The sequence below is a fragment of the Nipponia nippon genome, unplaced genomic scaffold, assembly GCF_047370975.1.
Source record: "Nipponia nippon isolate SJK-2023a ecotype South Korea unplaced genomic scaffold, ASM4737097v1 scaffold_2, whole genome shotgun sequence".
In the NCBI taxonomy this organism is placed as follows: domain Eukaryota; kingdom Metazoa; phylum Chordata; class Aves; order Pelecaniformes; family Threskiornithidae; genus Nipponia; species Nipponia nippon.
The window spans coordinates 100,742,233-100,764,936 of record NW_028262336.1 but is presented as its reverse complement, the minus strand read 5'-3'; the positions used below and the strand labels follow the sequence as shown (position 1 = coordinate 100,764,936).

Below are 22,704 nucleotides of genomic sequence, written 5' to 3'. Positions count from 1 at the left end.
TGGTAAATCTGAAATAAATTAACAGAAGCAAACTGAGCTCTAATTAGAAGTTTGTTCCCATTCACCTGTACTTTGCTGTTTCTGTTGTAGAGCTGGTGGTTGGGCTGTACTGAAAGCTAATGTGAAATAAAGCTTGCAATGCTTTTCAGAAAGAAGAAAAAAAGAGATGCTGGAAAATACAATACACAACTATCTATCTTCTGCAATGCATCTTATTAAACAAGGTCTTCAGCCTCTTATATCTGAGATACACTTTATATTGGCAGCATGAGTCTTGGAGGAGGGGTGAGGCATAAAGATAGGGGAAAAACAATGAAAGAGGGAGTGTATTTTACATAGTTGTCATCTTCAGCAAAAGAGAAAAGAAAACATGAAATGAAGCAGTCTTTTAATAGATTATGCACTCTCAGTAGCAGTTAAAAATGTTCTGAGAATTCTTAACTTTATTTTAAATTGGCCACAATGGCCAAAGTGATATTTACAACACGATTTAATGGGGAAAAAAGAACCAATGAGAAAGGGAAGCTGCTGTGAGCCACAAGTGTTATTTACTACAATGAAAAGTCCAATATACCTCTCAGGAAAAAGCTAAGGCAGTATTGTATATGCAAAGTGCTTATGGCCCTAAACTGAGAAATCAATACGAAACTTCCCAACATTGGGTGTAAAAATTCAGCTGAGCCACCCCTCTGCAGGGCGCCTTTTCCCTGTGCAGGGTTATGTGTGCGTGCTGGACTGGGCACATGGAGTAATTTTGGCAACTAAGATACCACTGACCTCTGCTGGGAGGAATCAGACACGTTCAGCTTTTTTCATGGGCCCTGTGCTGCTCAGATGTGGTGGAGATTCTTCCAGCAGGGGCAGATACATGTGTCTATATGAGTGTGTGTGTGTATATTTATAGAGAGAGATAACATATATGCACACCTATGTGTAGCAGCATGCACCTTCCATCCTTGCTGTCACTGCAATTTCCCAGGCAGCCAAGCTGTGCAAAATGGTAAAATCCATCCCAGTACTTACAAAAAAAATTTCCTTTGTGGTAAGGAAGACTTAGGCCTCCTAAAGAGAAGCATCCCTACCAGTTTCCCGTAGGATATAACATCATACACATGTAAATGTTTCTAAGAGTTGAAGGGTGAGGATGGGGTCCTAAAAATCCAGCTTGTAACCAATGTGACTGAAAAGCAAAGGTGTTTGTGATGACTGGCACATCTTCCAGGTGGCTCCTAATGAACACATTGCAAATGCACTGAGCATGAGCAACACATTTTCAGATGAGTGAAGGTTTAAACTGGCAATGCATAAAATACATGGGGAAGAGAGACAGATTGTGCAAATAAAAGAGGTCAAATAAAGAAGTAGTGTAGAGGAATCATCATCTTTCCTATTCAAGTAGGGCTAGCACTGAATCATTTTGCAAGTAAAGAAAAAAGAGCTTTGTCTTCATGCCATCCAGTGTAGGCATGTCCCATCGGTGGCTCAGAGAAGAACACAAGCTGGAAACAGTCCATTGGAGAAAGTATTTAGACGGGAAGAGTCAGAGTTTATAAGACGAATTAATATGTTCACTTTTAAAGAGTGGCATGAAGTAATTACTGTAGAGCAGAAAACAGATCAGATGACCCTGCAATGGAGTAGCAAAGGAAATTCAAGATACCATACGAAATTTTGTTCAATAATAGCTCAGGTTGAAAGTGTTACTGGCCATTCAATTAACAGCACACAGAACAGGACTACATCTGAGGTCTGCTTTGTCCATGAAGCAAAGTCAATTTATGATGGAGCAACAAATCATTCAGATTGAACAAAAAAATGTAGACGAGCGGGATTTAGAATCATAGAATCGGTTAGGTTGGAAAAGACCTTTAAGATCATCAAGTCCAACCAGTAACCTAGCACTGCCAAGTCCACCACTAAACCATGTCCCTAAGCACCACATCTACCCGTCTTTTAAATACCTCCAGGGATGGAGGTTCAATCTCCAGTTCTGTTCAATATATTTATCAACGGTCTGGATGCAGGAGTTGAATGTACCATTAGCAAGTTTGCTTATGATACCAAACTGGGATGTGCTGTTGACTCTCTTGAGGGACAGGATGCCTTGCAGAGGGATCTAGATAGATTGGAGCATTGGGCTATGATTAATGGGATGAAATTTAATGAGTCAAAATGCCAGATTCTGCACCTAGGACGGAGTAATTCTGGGCACAAGTATAAATTGGGAGAGGAGTGGCTGGAGAGCAGCCCTGCAGAAAGGGATCTGGGGGTGCTGGTCAACAGCAGGCTCAATATAAGTCAGCAGTGTGCCCTGGCAGCCAAGAGGGTAAATTGCATCCTGGGGTACATCAACCGCAGAATAGCCAGCTGTACATAGTGTTGGTGTGGCCTCACCTGGAGTAGTGTGTGCAGTTCTGGGCCCCACAATTTAAGAAGGATGTGAAGGTCCTTGAATAAGTCCAGAGGAGGGCAACAAAGCTGGTGAAAGGGCTGGAAGGAATGTCCTCTGAGGAGCGGCTAAGGACTTTGGGCTTGTCTAGTTTGGAGAAAAGGAGGTTGAGGGGAGACCTCATTGCTCTCTACAGCTTCCCGAGGAGGGGAAGCAGAAAGGGAGGTGCAAATCTCTTCTCCCTGGTATACAGTGATAGGATGCATGGGAATGGTTTAGATTGGACATTAGGAAGCATTTCTTTACTGAGAGGGTCATCAAACACTGGAACAGGCTTCCTAGAGAGGTGGTTGATGCCCCAAGCCTGTCAGTGTTCTTAACAACATGTGTTAACTTTTGGTCAGCCCTGAATTGGTCAGGCAGTTGGACTAGATAATCATTGTAGGTTCCTTCCAAGTGAAATACTCTATTCTATTCTAATTCTATTCTGTTCTATTCTATTCTATTCTGTTCTGTTCTGTTCTATTCTATCTACATCCTATCCAAGCTGTGTGTGAGAGTAGGAGAGCACTAAGCATGTGTGGACCTGTTGAGAACGGGGTTTCCTTGCGCTCTGAGATCTGGCAACCCTACACGACAGCTCCATGACCAGCAGGTGAGCACCATCAGGCGTGTTTGGGAATGGGCTCAAGCCTACAAGACTTTTCTCCCTCAGTGAAAGTCTGTGGCAGACCGGGTTTGTCCCCTGCCTTTCCTAGATGTGGTAATTCAGAGTTCACACCTGTTCGTAATAGGTGAAGAACTTAGATGGGTGTAAGTATCTATAGCAAAAGCTTTGCTGAGTTCATTTGGATATTTCGTTTTTGTTGATGCCTGGTTTGCTTGTTTTATACAACTGAAATGTTTCCTTGGGGGTTAATGCTTCTTAATCCTGCTTTATAAATTGAATTTTGAAGTCTCCATTGCATGTACTTCCAGGGCATGTAGTGTGTGCAGGTGTGGCAAAAGAAAAAGAGAGAGAAATAGCTATCAGGCTAATATACAAACATTTCCAAGAACTGAGGAGTACTCCTGTTACGAAGATCTTATTGATAAGTCCCTTTGTTTAGACCACAGACAAATTATTCTCTTGAATTCTTGAGGTTTAGTTCTTGGTACATGGGCAGGTCTCTGTAAACTGGAACATGCAAAGACATGCTGAATGGGTGAGGTTTATGAACATGTGTCTGACTCCAACAAAACACCACAAATACATAAAAAACCCCCGACATTTTGAGCTGTCACTCATGAGACCTTAATTCTGTGTGTGTATGTGCTGGGGAGTAAGGGGAGGATTTGAGGTGTTACCACACTACCTCTATGGAGAAACCCTTCCAGACCTCCTCCACCTACCAAATCAAGTGGCATCCCCAAATAAGCGGGAATGCATCCTGACTTTCCATCCATTAGTTCTTTACCAGGAAATCGCTTTTGCTTGTACTGTGGGAAAACAAGATGTTTTGTAATAGGAAGAAAGACTGAATCTGTTTTTCCCATGGCACCTACAGATTCCTGTACCCTGCTGATGTTCCCAGTGCAAAAATCCTACACCTTTCTGTGTCCTTTACTATATCAGTATGTTAATGGTCTGGCTGGCAGAACAGTTGACTGCTCAGCCTCTGCTGCAGCCTTTTGCTCTGTGGGGCAGTGAATCTGGGTGTCCCTCATCTCCCTGATGCCATTTTGAAACATACATGCCTTTAATATAAAGACCTATGGCTTTAATACCTTCACCCTTCATCATCAAATGTGGTCAAAACTGGCTTGCACGTTCAGAAGTTAGTGCAGGGAAATGACAGGCTGATGACATGGTCATTTAACTTTGGTTTTATAGTGAATCAGGGTAAAAATACGCACGACAGCAAGCACTTACTGGGCTGAGACTCCTGGGGAGAAATAGGTGCTGGTGGTACAGTCAGGGCAGAAAAAAAACTATCCCCAAAGTGGCTGCTGGGGGATCCCATCAATAAATCTCCTGGGTCCTCTGCTTGGGGCAGCTCTGGAATTTCCTGGGATATAGTTATCAGCTGCAGCATGTGCTCAGATGCCTCCTTCACCCCTCTGCATCCTCCATTAGGTGGGTTCAGACACTGGATCATCTTTTACAAGAGGTTCCAGCTGGGGACCACCCATGAGTATCCTCAAAATCCTTAGGCTGTGAGCAGGTAACAGGAGTGACCTATGAGCAGCTGAGGATTTTTCCTTCAACCCCATTTCCTAACATGCTCCTCCTGCTCCTCCCTCCTCCAGGGTTGCAATCTGTGGGTAGTGGGATTTGTCTGTGACAACCAATAAATCATTGCCTTATACATTTAAGCTGTATGTCTTCCTTGCAGAGTTTCTTTGCATATGGCTGAAAGCACCAGAACAAAACGACCCAAAAGGGACAGTAACAGTGCATTTCTCCTCCCCATTCACTTAATTTTCTGATGAAGATTCTTTATTCACCTGGGTGCTTTCCCAGCTATTGGCCTATTAAAAAATCCATCACTAATAAGTTGAAAAATATGTCTTTTTCCTCCAGAAACATGTCAGCAGCTCTCACGTTAGCTCCACCTGGTGATGGTTGATGCAGCTAACCCTAACTTCCCTCGCAGTCAAGGTCACAGGCAGTAATGCTGTAACCCTTACAACTGGGTCTTTCTTGCCTGTGCAGCCCCTTTCCCTTGTGCCTGACCCCCACGTTCAGTCCAGTTCTGCTGCTGTTGTTTCAGGAGCTCTGAGATAGCAATGAACGGCTCCCAAAAGGCAGCCGAGGGACCTCAGCTGTGGACACGTTCCAGCTTGTTGGGGATTCCAAGCTGGCAGTTGGGGTCCCCTTTCTGCCATCAGTGGGGAGCTCTGGAGATTCGTGCTGCTCTTTGTGGGCAGAGTCCTGCGGACTCTGCATCTTGCCTCTGCTGCAAACCCTGAAAGGCTAGGGACAGGACACACAGTATTAATTTCTTTATATATGTGTATATATAAGGAGTAAAAGAAAGCCATGTTAGGCTAAAGCCATGTTAGGCTATGGGCTTGTCATGTAAGTAGGAGGTCACATTTTTCAAGCCTCTGGCAGCCACTCCTGCTGAAGGACTGATTTTGCTCCATTTCCATTTAAGGCAAGGCTAAGGCCTTACCCAACTGGACAAAGTTCCTTAGAAATGAAGCCTGAACATAAAAATACCTCATCTCTCAGCTGATGTTTGCTGTGAAGGCTTCTTGCCCAAACAGACCAGCAAGGTCTCTGGTCTCGCACCCTTCAGGGAGTTTATCTTTTTGGAAATGAAAACAGGCGACAGGGAAACCTGGACTCTTCAGGATGCCTGCAGCACCCTTGCCTGGATATTTTGAGTCCAAAACCCATGGCACCTGGCAGCCATGGATTAGACTGCCAGGGTCAGCTCTGAATGTTTTTGCTGGATAATATCACACCATCTCGCCTTCCTGCTGCTGCACAGGACCATTTTTGCAGGGTATGCCTGGACAGAGTCCCTGTTCACTGAAATGAACAGATTATCCCGTTATCTGGGCTAATTTTCTGAAAGAAGGAGCTTATAAATCCAAGCCGACCAATGCTGATGCTCTGTCCCAGGAGACCGTGATACTCAGATCCTCAATAGTCATCCTGAAAGACCTGCCTTCTCAAAACATGGCATGAGTTTTGAGTCCTTTCTGTGAACTTCAGTTCTTTTTATCTTTCTGCGTTCATTGACATTTCCAAGCCTTGTGCTGTGCAAGGACTCTTATTGACGGCAACCACCTCTCTTCTTGTCCTTTCTCTGGAGTGCTGGAGACTGGAAATGTAAGAGCTCAGACCTCCACTCCCATATGTCACTGTGCATCAGCATCATCCCATCACCATGGAATTGCTCTAACATAGTGGGAGCTGCAAGAGCCTGACAGAACCTCTTGACAGGACTGGCAGATATTTTTAATTGTTTAAGAGCATCACTTTAACAGCTTTAAATCAGTCAGCACTGGCACAAGACCATATTTGTCCTCAAATCCCAGAGGGCTCTCTCTGCATTTTAATGTGTAGTTTGAGTGTATGCAATTTGCTGGTACAGTGTAGTTTTAGCAAGAAGATAGGCTTCTTTTGTATTGGCTCAGGAAGGTGAAAGTTTATAATTTAAAGAGCTTGGTGATGTCATCTGTACCTAGGGATTTGCTTTTATGAGCTTGCTCGCTCTGCTGCTATGTGATGGCTGCATTTTAAAAACTTGCATTGCTTTTTTGAAAAATCATATTTAGAAACACCAAAGTGCATGCAGTGGTTGTTAGTATGAAATCTATCTAAATATCTAAGTGATGGAGCAGGATTTGCTTCATTTTTATTCACAATTCTGCAAGGCTGCTCACATTTTGTATTCAGTTCCACCTGTAGAAATCTGAAGCAGTCATTGACCTCTGTGGAGCTACACTGAGTTTACACGTTGGTGAGACAAGGCAAAATTATTCATACTTTCAGGGCCCTACTTCGAGCTGAAATCCTCCAAACACTGATAAAAGCCTGCTCACCGCACTTGCAGATTAAGAATGGGATATTACTGTTACAGCTGCTATTTTAAGTAATGCAGTTGTTCATAGTATTTGTTGCATTTTATTTATGGGGGAGTTGAAACACTACAAGTTTAAATGAGTGGCTCGAGGTCATACAACGGAGAAGTGGCAGAGTTTGCTCGGTGCAGAATAGCAATGGGGATAGTCCAAAGCAGGCTGCCAGTGCACCAGGACAGCTTCATCTCTCCTTACTTTAGACATCTCCATTGTAATCAGTACCTGAACATAAACCTCCCCCAGATGTCACCAGCTATACATCTATACCAGTAAAGAGAACAGTCCACGGTCTCTTATTTCACTCTGAGACCAAGTGGTGCAGCATGGCTTGTGTCCACATGCTTAAACTCTCTTCCTCTTTGCTCCTATTTGAGTAAACCCTTTTAGTCTAGTGTCTCAGACTCTCTTGCCCTCTCTGCCTTTCTAACATGCAGCCCTTTTCCATCATGTAAGTGCTGAGTTGTACTGGGTTTTTGTAGCAGTCATAGTAAGACTGACATATGTTAAGCTTTTCTATACAGCTTCTCTAACTGCAGCATGAGTCTTCCTCTCTGTCACTGAATGGCTTTCCATCCTGGACTTCAGCAGTAAGATTTTCTTTCTGTCTCCCTTTCCCTCTCTCTTATGTCCCTTTTCTTCTCTGTTGCTCATACTTTCCTGTATCATCCGCTGTTTCTCCTTTTTTCCTAGTTCTCATTTCCATGCCAATGTATGCTTTACTTCCCTTTGCTCTCCTCTTCCTTTCCTTGGGTCTGTGCCCCCACTCCAATTTTCTGTGGCTGGAGAAGTGACAAGTTTAACTGATGACAGAAGTTAGCACCAAAACATAATTATAGCCATACTCCTAGAACCGGGGAGCATCTTTCAGCATCCATTCCAGTGCAAAGATCTTCCTCACCAAGGTAATAATTTTATCAACATGACCTTTCTCTGATCCTCCTCATCGAGGCCAAGTCCTGACCCTTGGATCTCCCATGTTCTGAGCAGGAGCGGTGAGGAACCAGGGTCTGCCTGGCCGACTCCTCGCACTTCTTCTCCTGGGACAGGCCATTTGCTCAGCCTCTGACACCCATTTCTCATCTGGCAGAAATGTGGAAAGCCAAAGAGAGCTGTCCCATGGGAAAAGTCCAGGCCTGGTGTCACAAGCTGGCTCATGCTATGATAAGTTATCCCCCTAAAAAGTTTCTGGTTTTGTTTCTGTTTTCTTTCCTAGTTTCCCTTCTCCTCACCACTGTTTTTTCCTGCCTTGCATGTTCTTTCTCTTTTCTTCTGTTATCCCCTGCTTCTCTCTCTTCACGTTGTTTCTTTTGTGCACATGCTGGTACAGCAGATGGGAAAGTCCCTCCTCGACCGTGTTGATCATGCTGGTCTTCCCAGAAAGCTGCTTCCTGCCAACTAATTTATAGACCTATCCCTGCTTGAACCCATTTCAGGCTCCTTAAGTTGGTGTGATGACATCCATATCCTCTGATGTCACGTGCAAGCAAGAAGTTTCAGTATCTCCCTCAAGCTGGGGAGCACTTACTGACCAGCTGTTAGTCCGTACTGCTACTTAAGGAGGAGAAAAAGAGATGTAGGTAGATAGGGCCAATAAAAAACTAACAATCATTTATCCTTCCCTAAAGAAAGGTCACAGCAAGTAGTGCTGGAGGAAGGAGCTGGAAGCTGGAGGGAGCTTTGTACTGTGGGTCTTCCAGAATCAGACCTGAAACTCACCCCTTTTTACCTTATTATTGACAATCCTATCACCAAAAGGAGGCACACAATAGCAAATTTAAAGCAAAGAAATCCTGCATTATGTCAAAAAGCTGGTGGGAAATGGAAATCAGTAGCAACTTCAGTAGTGCAAAACAGGAGACCACGTACTCTTTGAGTATGTCCACATTGCTAGATAAAAGAGAGCCAGGCCAAACCCAGAAGCTGATTATCTGCTTCTCTGCAAGCCTGTTACTTCACTCGTGACTCTATTTTGAAGGGCTCCAGGTGGTTCTCTCCAGGTCACTTCTACATGACAGCGTGGGTGTGAGCTGGTCCAGGCTGCTTGGCCTCATCTTTATCCAGCAGGGTAGGCATTGCGATGAAGACTCACAACAAAGAGCAGATGCATGACCCTCCTCTGGTGGAAAAAACAAAAGAGGGGGTGGATAGAAGTACACTAGCTGGCTATGGGGCAAATATGAACCCTGGGAGCACCATGTAACCACAAAAAAATCCAGTGTTGTTTGGAGGTGTATCAGTCCAGTAATTTATCCTTCATCCCAGTAAAGGCAGGAAAATGTGCTGTTGTTGATTTTTATTTCACTTGAGCTGAAACAGCGTGTACAGTCCTGAACATGCATGTCCAGGGAGATGCACTCAGCCTCAAACGGGTGCGGAGAAGAATGACCAGGATGATCAGGCAACTGGAGACATCGTGCCAAGAGTATGTGACATGTTTAACCTAGCAAAAACTAAAACAAAAATGTTTCCCCTCAATAACATATCTGGCAGATAACCTTCAGATGGAGAAAAACAACTATGCAAAGCACAGGAGAGTGTCAACGCATGAACAAAGCACCCATGACTGCAGGTAGTGTGGAAACTGGAAAATTGTTTCTTGCCATCAAAGCACCATCACCTGGAAAAGGATTGTCAAAGAAATGTTTTCCTATAGTAGTCTAACTGCTTTTCAGGTGCCTCTGATCAGTTTGTGTACATGGACATATGGTGATGTTGTTGCTAGCAACAGAACAACATCATTTCCCAGAAGATCTCTTCCAGTGCTGTGTCCCTGTGGTATTCATGAGCAAGAATTGAGAGATTTAAGGTGGGATTTGTCTTGCCCAAGTGTAGCTATCTGTAAGACAGAGAAAAGGACTGAGCTACTCACCCTGAGCTGCCATTAGAGTCAACGGGGGCAACTCGTACATCCCCTACGTTAGGATGGAACAAACCAGCACTGGCAAACGCCTATCTCCTCTTGCTAATTTGCTAATTACGTGATGAATAAAGGGGGACACGCCCAGATTTTTTCCATCTATCTTGCAGGCTTCTGAACCTCAGTGAATCCCACAGCTGGTTTCTCTGATCATCCCGCAGTGAGCCAGCACCCCCATCACAAGGCGTAGTCAGAGCAAAGAGTTGTGTTGCCTCTTGCGGGCTGGTTTAGACGAGAGCTCTGCAAAGAAAGCGTTGCTAAAGTCACCCAGCTGTGATCACCACTGCTCCACAGCACGACAAGGCAGTGTCTGCCTGTTGGCTGACCTAAACAGAAATGGCAGAAAGAGAGCATGCATCGCAGTGCTTCCAGAAGCAGTTCTCTGAATTACAGCCAAACAGAGATAGCGCCGCTGGTTTTCCACTACTCAGCTTATTAGGAAACCACCAGCAACCGTAAGTGTCGGAAATACAGACAACTCTTGAGCTTCCCTCTTCCAGGATGACTCATGGAGCAGGTGGAGACATCTTAACTGACACTAGCATTGACCTAGTATCTGTCCCTTGCAGCCAGCATTTGCACAGGAAACCTGCGCCAGCTGATAGCGCTGGCGAGGCTCGGCTGGCGGAGCGGCCGCCACCAGGCTGCAGGCAGTGCTCGGCAGGCAGCAAACCTGTGGGAGGGTGGAGAAAGGAGGAGTTGACCTTTGCAAGGGCAGAGCAAAATGCATCTGGAGGGAGAGAGCTGATGTGAAGCAGTTCTTGCAGTGGGGCGTGTTGTGGAAATGTCAAGGAACTGGAGCTGGTTTCTTATATCACAAATCTGGGGGAAATTATTTCTGCCTTATTATGCGCTATATTTTATGGGAAGAAATGACACCATGTTTAATGTGCTGGAGTGTTTTCTTAACGTATAATGGGGCTTTCTTCACAGCGCTCCTGCTTGGGACACATGTCTCCAGGCAAGGTTATCTGAGGTGAATGTCCTGCACTGGAGTTTTGTACCTGACCGTAGACAGATGTACTTGGGATGCTTTAAATGCACATCCTCACTATGTGACCTCTTTATATTTCTCTGAACCTTGCACTATTATGATTTCTATCCTTATGTGGTTTACGAGATGGAAATCCCTGTTCTTTAAGATAGTGTCTTGCTGATTGCCACACAGTCCTGGTTCAAACTTTGGACTTTGTCTCTACACCCATCCCATGCAGGTTTACTGTACACCACAGTACAGTACAGAAATATTGAGGTCTAAATTATCCAACCAATTTTAATTAATCTTGCTTGGGCCAGGAAAGCATCTGGCCACACCAAGACACAGTTCCATGTACATGAATTCGACCTTCCTATAGTTACGGCCTTTATACTCACTTCTCCTCCTACTCAGACTTACTTTTTTACCTGTGTCCTCCCATAGAAATTAAGATAACTATTAACATCCTTTTCTGTGTTGCTTGTTTTCGGGCACTCACTAAATACCCTGCTTGGGTTTTTAAAATATAGCATCAGTGCAGTTTGCATCTTATTTTATACTTTTCCACATTTGCTAGAGGCAGCTGGGCAATCCCACAGTGTATGAGCAAAAGTCCCCAGAGCAGCAGAACAATCTGACTGTGTTCTGTTCCACCTCCGCTTATGGCACATCTTTTCTGAAACAATAAAATTTGATTGCTTCTTATACATTTGTGTATGGGAAGAAGATATAATACTGTCTTCTACTGGAGGAAGATTATATTGGCCTTCAAATCAATTTCAATTTCTCATGAGTCTTCAATATAATTTTATTTCATCTTTATTTTGGGGTATTACATTTTCATCGCTTCATTCTATTTTAAAAATTGGAATTCTCCTGATGCCTTCCACGATGATAAATTAGTTGTAATTGGGAATATTGCTCTTGATGGGAGAGAGTGGTTTTAGGTTAAAAGTCCTAAATATTTTAATAGAATCCCTTTACTTTTTTCAGTGTGGTGTTGAAGGGTTTGAATTTTTGCTATATCTCTTTCTTTTCCTCACATAAATGGAAGTGCTCAGGAACCCAGTCAGTGTGCAGCGCTCTCCAATGGAGCTTGCGCAGAATTTCTCAAAATCTGATGTGCAACCTTGCTGCTTTTGCGCTCTCGTTTACGCACTCTGGTAGCGCGTGCACTGAACGCAGACATTTGCATTTTGGGAAGTGATATGTCCACGTTTGGGGACAATGCTTTGTGACAGCTTTCTGCTTTCCTCTGGAGGTGTGAAACCGCCAATAACACATTTAATCTGATTGACAGCAGATTTAATGTTTTTTCTTATGTACTGTAGTCTCTTAGAGGGATCTATGGATCCCACCAGTCTGCACACCATAGGGCAAGAAACATTGTTTTACTATATCAGCATCAGGCCAAAAATCTCTCAGGAGATATTTTTGAAATCTTTTCCACATGGTTTTCATGCATGTGAAAAATAGACAGCTTGTCAACTTAAAAAAGGCAGCAGGCAGTGTGTCAGATGTTTCAGGCCAAAGTGGGAGTCCTGATGAAACTGGAAGTAGAAATTCTCTCATAATAAAGATGTTAAACAAAATTTAGCAAGATGTAGGACAAGAGGTTTTGGGGTTCGTTTTTGTATTGTCCCCCGGTGAGGAACAGGTTTCACCAGAGGAGGTATAAACTTTGATACAACACTTAGGGACCAAAGTTTCACTTTCTTGTACTTCAGCTCTGCATTGCAATTTGGTGGTGGAGTAGGGACGGTTGGCTAGTCCTGAATGTGTTCTTTTTTAAAATTCATTACTGCGATATTAATGGAATAGAGTTATATAAGACATTAATTTTGAGAAGTTTGGTGCTGACTACCAAATATTTATTCATTGACTTTGCAAATGAAGGCCTATGGCCAGTATGTAAATATATGAACATATAAAAATAAATGAATAAATAAATGTGAGTGTGTGTATGTGCCTGCATATGTGTATATATACATATATGCACATACTTTTTCTTAATGCACTACATGACTGAAAATACTTAACCCTCTTACTTATTATGGTTAAGATATTTTAATTTTCTGCTGCTGCCTTTAATCAGTGGATGCTAAATATAAAATCCAAGACTCATAAATGTGTACTAAAGAAATCAGGAATCAGGCTGGGCACTCCGAAGGCAAGTATATTATAGCACCATGTGATGGCGATGATAATGCCCATTACAAGCCAGAAATTAAACGTCCTGAAACATAAAGAGTATGAAACATGAAGAAAGTTCTTGGTTGTGAGGCACAGTCCAAGCAACTGGGGCATACTCCTCTGCGACTTCTGAGGCTCCTTCCTGGGAGACTAATTCAAACTAGATGAATTTCTGAAATGGAGACATTGCCATAACTGTCTACTGCTGGCAGAGGTTTCATAAGTTCCTTGACTTTTGCTGTTTTCTGAGAAAGTCTCTGGCATTATTCCTCTGACTCTTGGTTTCTCTTCACCCCGTGACCCTAGTTCCCTGTGAAACATGCAGCTGGGTGCGTCTTAAAGTCAGTATTAGTCACGCTTAGCTTAAAATTTTCCCTCTGGTTCCCCATCCATTGGGTTGCCAAGGTAAGAAAGGTGTCATGTGCCTGTTTGGGTGGGGAGGAGGGCAGGGAAGATGGGCAGACGTCAGGGTATTCTTGGCCCCCTAAGCTGCCCAGGAGGTGCAGGAATGACTGCCATCCTTACCCCTTCTCTTCTGACCAGGTACAAAGCCTCTGCCAGCATATCTTGGACTGTGTTCAAAGTCATGTCACCCCACTGGCCCTGTCCTTAGATGGGGTGTAAACTGTTGGTGTGCAAACAGCAAGGTGTACTGGTCCAAGAGAGGACATGGGGGAGGGGGTATTTTGGTTTGGTGGTATTTTGTTATAGGTGAGTTTTTCTGCGTCGATCCTACTGGTTTGGTTGAATAAGTAGCTGTGTGTGCAGTCTTGCTTTAGAAGATGACTTAAGAGGATATGATTGCCTAAGGGCTTTCATGAAGAGATCCTGTGTTTTTTTAAAGGTGCTGACTGCTGGCTTATTTAGGGGAAAAGGTCTTACTTGGGGAGTGGTGTTTGGAAAGGCTTGTATATATGCTGTCTGTCTTTGCCTCGGCACGCTGGCGGCCCTGATGTCAGCGCAGTTGATGGTGGGTTAGGAGTAGCATCCACCCAGGGGCATTGCTGTACTGCCTTGGCTTAAGGCCATGGGAGAGCTCTGTGGTGGGTGGTGGCTTTGACAGCCTGCTTTTTGCTCATGGCTTTGGAGAAGCCCAAGATAATTTTGGGGGAGACAACAATAACACTTTTTAGCTCTTGCCAGTGTAAAGTGCATCACTGGAATTGGTGTCTGATGAAAGTCCAGCATTTCCACATTTATCCCCTCCCATAGCACAACCCAAAGAGCACCTTCTTCTCCCCATTGCCAGGGTGCTTGTGTCACGTCCTTGTGTGCTGCTGAGCTTTGCTGATTTTGAGTCAGGTCTGCAGGACCCCTCCAGAAAGACAGGGCATGCAAGCTTTAGATCAGATGGTCAGAAAATAGGAAGAGGCACCACAGACCATGTCGGTAGTCCTTGAGCTTATCTTGCTCCTTGCAAGCATGTAGATAGTTTCTCCCTGTGAGAACACGGGCTGCTATTTGAGCTGTGATGGCTCTGAAAGTAAATGGTAAAATGAGAGACCCTGGAAAAGGGTCTGCCAGTGGACATCAGCTTCTTTGTCTTTGAGCATTGGCTTGAATGTCCCATTCCTCTGAGAATGGGGCAACATGTTCTCCTATGCCATCCCCAGCTGGGCCATCTGCCCATCCACTCTTACACTTCCCAGGGCAGCCTTCACCTACAGAGCCCAGCTAGCTCAAGTGTAAATCACTACCTAAGTGCAATCAGAAATTTGAAGGGAAAGAAACTGGGAAGAGGTCAATCTTGAATTGTACCTGGTACTAACAATGCCGTGAAGATGGTATGGCCAGACACACCAGGTGGGTGTTCTCCCTTTGTCATACAGGTTGATGGCCTGCTGGATCATGTCCTTCCCAGCTGGTTGCTGCCACCAGTTTTCCTTTCCATGGCACTAGGACACAAAGGTGTGGAAAGGGCTGATGCACTGGCTGGGTTTGTACTGGCATGGAGTCAGGTGTAGCTGGAGTGTGCCCAGGGAACAGGAAGGTCCACGAACATGGATGGCCAGACTGCATGCTCCTACCCAGGTTCACAGACTGCCCAAGTGACTGTACGCCTGTGAAAGGCTGATGTAGCAGCACTGGGCTGTCCCCTCCACACACCACCTCCACCTCTGGAGGATCTAGGTGTGCCTGTGCTGCTACTAGCAGCTTTATAAAGGGAATTCTCTATGCTTCAATGTCTTCAATGCTTAGGTTCAGTGAGATTAAAAATTTAAGAAAAGAAAAAAAAAAAAGCAAGTCTGAGAGCACTGTTTTTTAAAGCATACTCGCATTCCTGACACGGGTTTATATTTTCTCTTTTAGTGGTGAGGGACCATCAGAAGAGACTGCTCCAGCTGCAGTAATAAAGGCCTTCAGCAGATGTATGATGGCTCTTGAGCTGATGATTTTTCTCATTCTTTCTGGACTGTTTGTCCTCATAGTCACCAAGACAAAAAAGCTAACTTGCAGCATGCAAGCAGTAACTCAGCAATGAGCAAAGCACCCTTAAACATCCTGAAACACTGTTGAGAGACTAACTGCAAGGAGAAACCAAGCACAAGCAGGGATTTCTCTGCTGTGGAGGGCTTTTTGGGCTGGACCTCAGAAGGGGCCTGGAGTTGGCCTGCCGAGAAGGTCAGGCTCCCAGCCTCCAGAATTGAAAGCTGGCAATAATGTAAGAAATATCTGCACGGAGCGTAGATCCCCTCTTCAGGGATTTCCTTCCCCAAAATTTTGTACATTATGAAACACAGCTCCATTCTGAGTGAATCATTCCCAGTTGCATCTACCACGGTGTAAAAGGACTGTCGTGGTTTAACCCCAGCTAGCAACTAAGCACCACGCAGCCACTCGCTCGCTCCCCCACTGGTGGGATGGGGGAGAGAATCGGAAGGGCAAAAGAGGAAAACTTGTGGGTTGAGATAAGAACAGTTTAATAACTAAAATAAAATAAAAATAGAACAATAGTAATAGTAACAATAATAATAGAAACAAGTAATAATAGTACAATAGTAATACAAAGCAAGCGATACACTGTACAATTGCTTACCACCTGCCGACCGATGCCCAGCACGTCCCCCAAGCAGCGATGGTTGCCCCCTGCCCCCCACCGCCCGGCCAACTCCCCCCGCTCATATACTGGGCATGACGTCATGTGATATGGAATGGCCCCTTGGCCAGTCTGGGTCAGTTGTCCTGGCTGTGCCCCCTCCCAGCTTCTTGTGCACCCAGCAGAGCATGGAAAGCTGAAAAGTCCTTGACCAGTGTGAGTGCCACTTAGCAACTACTTAGCACTACTTAGCAAGAACCAAAACATCAGTGTATCATCGACATTGTTATCCTAAACCCAAAACACAGCCCCATACCGGCTACCAAGAAGAAAATTAACTCTAACCCAGCTGAAACCAGGACACGCGGCTGCTCAGAAGACATAATATCATCCCACAGTTACCATGCTCAACATCTCGACATCTGGAAATGCAGACAGCAAACGTGACGAACACACCTGCCAGCTGCCACTCTGAGCATTCATGTCCTACGTGAGGCAATATGGGTGTTGGACCAAGGTTCAGAGCTTTATTTCCCAGCTTCAGAAATAAAGGCTCAAATTTTGCTCCTGTGAGCAGGAACATGACTTGAGCGACCAGGCTTTGGCCCCTGTGTTAGGCAGCTTTATCCTTTCAGCTGTGAAATCAAAAGGAGAGGAAGTGGTGGTGGAAATCAGGCCAGTTTTTCTGAAAGATGAAAAGGGAATTTGGGACAAAGGAAGCTATTTAATTCCTTTGGCCTCCTTAAGCTGTTGACTGGTGGACAAACAGATGTAACTACATAACATCAGCTGCATGCAATTAAATATATTGCTTATCTTTGCAGATGTTTGGAAGGATTCCTGTATATACACAGCACACCTGTGTGAGAGGTACAGGACTGCATAGCCACACAAGGACAGTAGTATCATGTGGCAGGTCACGGTCAGTGCTGGCTGGAAAGCTGAAGCACCTCAAATGATACTGGACTCTCTCAGGGAATCTGCACTTGCACTTCATTTCTGCTGTTTTTCAAAGATGCTGTCATTTAAACTGGTTCAGATATGATGCAGGAAATCAAAACATTAGTCCAGGGATGGTGTCACTATTGAAACAGCATCTGACGACTCCTGACTGCGATTACACTTCATTACTTCGGATGGATCTTATTTCTGCTCCTATCAGCTGGAAGGGCAGCAGGTCATTTCTATCTTGCCTATCCCAAAGGACCAAGAGAAGCACCATCAGCCGTAAAACAGGAGGGAAAAGTCCAATGCCTCTCTGCTGCCAGTACAACATGCTGTTGTAGCGTAGACGAATGCGCATCTCAGAAAGAGATGCTGAGTAGCAAAATGTGCACCCCTTTCTCCAGACACTCTTAGGAGCTAAAGCACAATGTAAGCTATGGCAACAGGATCTATGTTGAGGAACGCAGAGGATATATCATGAAAATGAATGGGATAATGCATTGCTTAAAAGAAAACCATGATCCTCCCCTGCCCGCTGTGACACCACTCCATCAGGCAAACATAGCCACATGTGGGCCTGAACCTTGGCTAAAAAGCAAATGTGAAGAGGGGGATTTCCTTGTGCTGAGGGTCAAGTGGTTTAGGCTGCAGTGAGATTACTTTAGAAATTCCTTCTTTGTCTCTGGTGTACCTTTGGACTGAAAAATTACCTTTGTCTAGAAATACCAGGGCTTCCCTGAATGAGAGGAAAACATGCAAATGAAGCTAGAACATTTGCTGTTACTTAGGGGTACCAGTCACTTAAAGACTTCATTTCCTGCTTTTATGTCTCCTTCAAGCTCAAAAGTTTACTGTTGCTTTAACTTTCTAGATGCATAGCTATTCTTAGATTTTGTCTCCTGGAAAACTGGGGAAACATATCAAAACACTTTTTATGGGGTAGGTGGTCCCTTGAGGGGTCTAGAGGCATTGCTACTAATTTAACTGTCAGGAGCTTTATTTTTCAGAATAAATATGGTGTCCTTTTTTTTATGACATTTTTTACTATGATACTTCCACAGCGAAGTCTTCAGCTCTGTCAGTGGAGACATGCAAGGATACCAAATGGAGAAATGGCAGTAAATGGGAATGCAGCATGTTATGCAAGCATTGTTAAAGTTGCATTTGAAGATCCCTAACAAGGATGGTCTTGAATCCTTTTGCAATTAAATCATAATTTAAAAAATCTATTATTTTATCTGCACCCCAGATTTTGACTAATGTTCCCCACTATTTTGCTGCTGAAGTGAAGAAGGCAGCAGGATGCTCTCACACCTGCAAAGACATTTCTCTCTTGTGAAATGATGGCCCACTTACAGAAACTCAATATCTGTTTCTTGGTCTTTCTCCCCCTGCACTCTGAGGAGATTCCTTGTTAGCTGTGCAATCAATAAAAAAAATAACTTCAGCAAGTAGTAAATCTAGTTTATTAAAATACAGGTTTGACAGTTAATTCACTTGCTAACAAAGTTGTAGCATGGTCAATACAAAAAATAGTGACCTCATAAGTGAGATACATATATTGTCTAGATGCAAAAGTATCTGATAATAGGGTGCATTTGGATGGATACAGACAAAAATACCTTATTGAGATTAGACTGTGGCTAATTTTTTCCATTCCCTTGTTGTATTTAAGGGGTACAGTATCTTGTCAGAGGCTCCAAGATTGTCACTTGTCCCTGCTCAGGTCTACTTCTGACAGGGAAAAAACGTGGAAAAAGATAGTTTTCTCCCTTCCTTCCAATTATTTGTCCGCTATCCCTCTGCACAGGCTACCATCTCGATCCCATTCCCATTGCAGACCAGTGGTAATATTCCCTTTTTCTTCAATAGCATGGGACCAAGCACTGCAGGAGTTCACGTGGCATCATTAGGTCAGCTCTCAGGTACGCCACTGAGGTACTGAAATAAGGATTCGGGGCATGAACTTTAGTGAAGACTTGTGATAAAACTCTGTGCTTACATCAAAGGCAGTGTAAAGTGACCGAAATAGATTGACTCTGCAATTGAACGTAACCCTTAGATAGCCAAGAAAAATGTGATTTTCCCAGTGACTTCCCAAGTACTTTTCCACCTGACAAGCAATGATTTGTTTTCTGCATATTTCAGACAGAGCTGAAAATAGCTGGCTGCAGTTATTTTTGTTTGGGAGCAATAGCACTCAGTTTATGGAGTGCTTTCTCTAGAAATGTTCAGAGCATTGAGAAAGCATCTTCACTGACAGAAACCTTCCTCTGGGTTGATTTCACAGGGAGGGAAGTCTTCGAGCATTTTTGTTAGTTTTCGCATGGGACAGGCTGCTTTCCTGGAAAATATGACAAAACTTCTTGTCTTTTTTATTAAAAAATAAGGTAATGAAAAACAAAATCTAAATGTGGTCAAACTGAGTTTGGAGCCTGTTTTCACTTAATTGCAAGTGGTCTGATTTTTAGGAAATGTATTTTAGAAAATATTCAGAGACTTAAAAATGCGAGCAGCCATTTGGTGAGATTTTGCAAAGTACACATAGGTGTAGCTCCCCATTGCTTTCTAAAACAGCCTTCCTCCTCCTCTGCCAGCTGTCTTTCCTCCTGTTCCTGGCTTAGGGCTTCCCCATTGCATTTGTGCGTGTGTGATGTCAGAGAGTTCAAAGCAACTGGAAGTTAATCCTATCAAAAAAGGGACCAGTTTCCTCCTCGGAGCAGGCAAGAGGTGAGGGATTAGGGATGCCTTTGGCAGCAGTTTGCTGTCAGACCCGTTTACCTGTGCAGAGGAAACCACTCCCTAGCTACTCATTTGGACCAAAATAATTTTAAAATTTTGTCTCTGGATCCCTGCATGGGAACTGAGCTGCCTAACCTTGGCTTTCAGAAAAGCACTGGCAACGCTGAGCATAAAAACAAGGGTTGCAAGGGCCTCAAAGGAATTGGCGCGCATGTGAAGAGCTGCAGGGAGGAGCCCAGTGCTCTGTGCACCCGCATCCTGCCCACACTGCCAGCAGCCATCTTACTCATAGCTCTCCATGCCGACTGCATTTGCTTGAAGTCATTATCTCACTTGACAATCAGTGAAATGTTAAGCAAAATACCTCAGTGGCCTCCTCAGAGTGGAAAATTTAGAAATTTTAATGCCTTTTGAACAGCCTGAGTTGGTACTGAGTCCTGTTTGGCTCTCTGCCTGCTTTGCAAGTCAGCCTCAGCAGGAAGTATGCTTTAAATTTCTGTTATGTGCAAACCTTTGGCCAGTGTTTGCAAAGGGGACTGACAGGGCACTATGAAGCTGTTGGGTATCACAGCGCCTGAACCATGCACCTCTGCACACACAGGGAAAAGGAGCACAGAGAGGTACAGACACAGACACTGAGGTGGTCAGGTGAGCAGTTTCCCTTCAAGTCACTGGTTGAGTATTGTGAAATGAAATAAATGGACTCTAGTAGCAAGGTAAATCCCTTTCAATCCCATGTCCTGGGGAGGGTGAACACTAGAGCTATATCTACACTGCTAAATAGAAGAGGACCAGTGATCACACCCAGGCACCTGACCTCTGATCATCCTGCCTTGGTTTTGGCCATCCCCAACAAGCTGTCTCCAAGACACTTTCATTCTAGAGGTGCCTGGCACTGAGCAGCATGGCTGCCGGCTGGCTAGCACCACACAGCCTCTGCCATTGAATAGTATGGACCCAGTCTAGATGTCCCATTGGGACCATATATATAGCATTTTGCAATTTCGCATCAGCTACCTGCGGTACAGACTTCTGATTCTTGCTTTGAAATTTTCAGCAGCGAAGTAATAGAGGATGGGATCAAGGCAGCTGTTCATGGCAGCAAGGCAGAGAGAGACCACCAGTGCTTTGTGCACAGGAAGGTTGGCCTGGCTGCAGCTGCTGTGCATCAGATGGACAGTTCGCAATATGTGATACGGCAGGAAACAGAGGAGGAAGAGGATGAGAGTGATGACGATGGTTGACAGTGCCTTCTTGTGACAGACTGCCCTCTTGTGCTGTGGAGTCCTGGACTTGAGCAACGCTTTGATTGCAAAGACGTAGCAGACAATAATTGTGCAAAACGGCAGAATGAAGCCTACGACCAGGACAAAGCTGTTCATCATGAAGAGCTTGTGTGAGCTGGAGGGGTGGAGGTCCAAGCACTTGGCTGGGTTGCTGTACCCAGCGATTCCCTTGCTTAACAGAGGGCTGGAGGCTGCCAACACGAAGACCCATATGGCTGCACATATTATCTTGGCATACTTCATGTTGGTTACTTTCCAGTGTTTGAATGGGTAGACGATGGCTATGAAACGAACCACGCTGAGCACGGTGAGAAAATAAATGCTGCAGTACATGTTCACATACAAGGTGTAAGTCATGATCCTGCAGGCGATATCACCAAATATCCAATGTGATCCCAACAGGAAATAGGTGGCCCGACAGGGCAAAGTGCTCACAAACATAAGATCTGAAACAGCCAAGTTCTGCATGTAAATGTTTACTGAGGTCTTCCTCTGTGATGGCTGGAAGAAAACATAAATGGAGAGGCCATTTCCAACAGCACCCAGGAAGAAGATAAAGAGATACATGATGGGATAAACGACTTGCTTGAAGCTGTCAATCGTGCAGTTGAAGGAGCTGTTGGTGAAGTTGTTGTCTAGTGCCATCTCAGAAATATTCATAGCCTAGAGCCAGGGTCTCTGTCTTTCTGCCAAAGTAAAAAGAAGTGGTGTGAATGCTGGGTTACAGGCAGGGCAGGGAGTTCAGCTATTCGGGATTATTTCGCTGAGGGCAGAAATTGCAAGTTGCAGAGGGCAGTGGAAAGTAGAAGTTCGTTAATGAGTAATCACTTGTGATGTCTCAGTAAATACACATCTCGAGGCGTAAAGCCCCAAGTCATCTCTAAACAGTCTCAGTATTACAGCAGCTGGTTTTTGTCTCAAGCTATGAAAGTGCTGCCTTTTAAAGATGAGTGCTATGTTTGTGTTTTAATGGCAATTCTCTGATCTCTGTGCAAAACAAGCCAACTTGCTGTCAGCCATTTTGTAACAGGAAGGTTTTGAGTCCCCAGTTACCTGCCATCAGAACATCAAAACCTGATCAGAAAAGAAATCGCTGTCTACTGGCAAGTCGGTGTTTCAGATCAGGATGAAAAGCCAAAAGAACCAAATTTGCTGATTGGAACTAATGAAATTTTTCTGGTACATTGTCTGCTGTTGGCAGTATGTCACTGAACTTTCCCGAGCAATACCAGAGGTATACTGATATACCTCAGAACCTATAAATTAAGGACATTTTGACCTTAAACACTGCATAAATATTGCACTAGTTATGCATAGCTCCTTTTTTAACTCCCTCCCCCTTACACTGTATTTCTTCTTTCCTTGAAGTTTCTTATGGCTTTCTATGTCTTTTGGTGGGGCCTTTGCTTCATTTACCCCTTTCTCAACCCCTTTTGTGCTCAACTGCTCTGCATCAGACAGTCATCTAACACCCACTGGAGCTTCCGGGGCAGCCCATGTTTGCAGCCCTAATGAAAATGGCCTGTGAGAAAATGGGCTGTGTTCACAGAGAGTGACATTTTTCCTCCTATGAGGCTATAATTCAACCAAATCAAAACCACTGATCACTAAAACACTCTAAATAATATTTTTTTTTTTCTC

General features: G+C 44.3%; 1 protein-coding gene across 5 annotated transcripts in view; it reads right to left on the bottom strand.

Annotated features, from left to right (window-relative positions):
• Window positions 1-16,175: 16,175 nt before the first annotated feature.
• The window catches only part of CYSLTR2 (cysteinyl leukotriene receptor 2), a 61,010-nt gene continuing 54,481 nt past the window's right edge, over window positions 16,176-22,704 (bottom strand). For all 5 annotated transcript variants that reach the window (XM_087756980.1, XM_087756977.1, XM_087756981.1 and 2 more), the window contains one exon: window positions 16,176-21,749. In XM_087756980.1, coding sequence (XP_087613106.1) covers window positions 20,791-21,723 — 933 coding nt within the window. In that variant the 5' untranslated portion in view covers window positions 21,724-21,749 and the 3' untranslated portion in view covers window positions 16,176-20,790. The remainder of the gene's footprint in view (window positions 21,750-22,704) is intronic.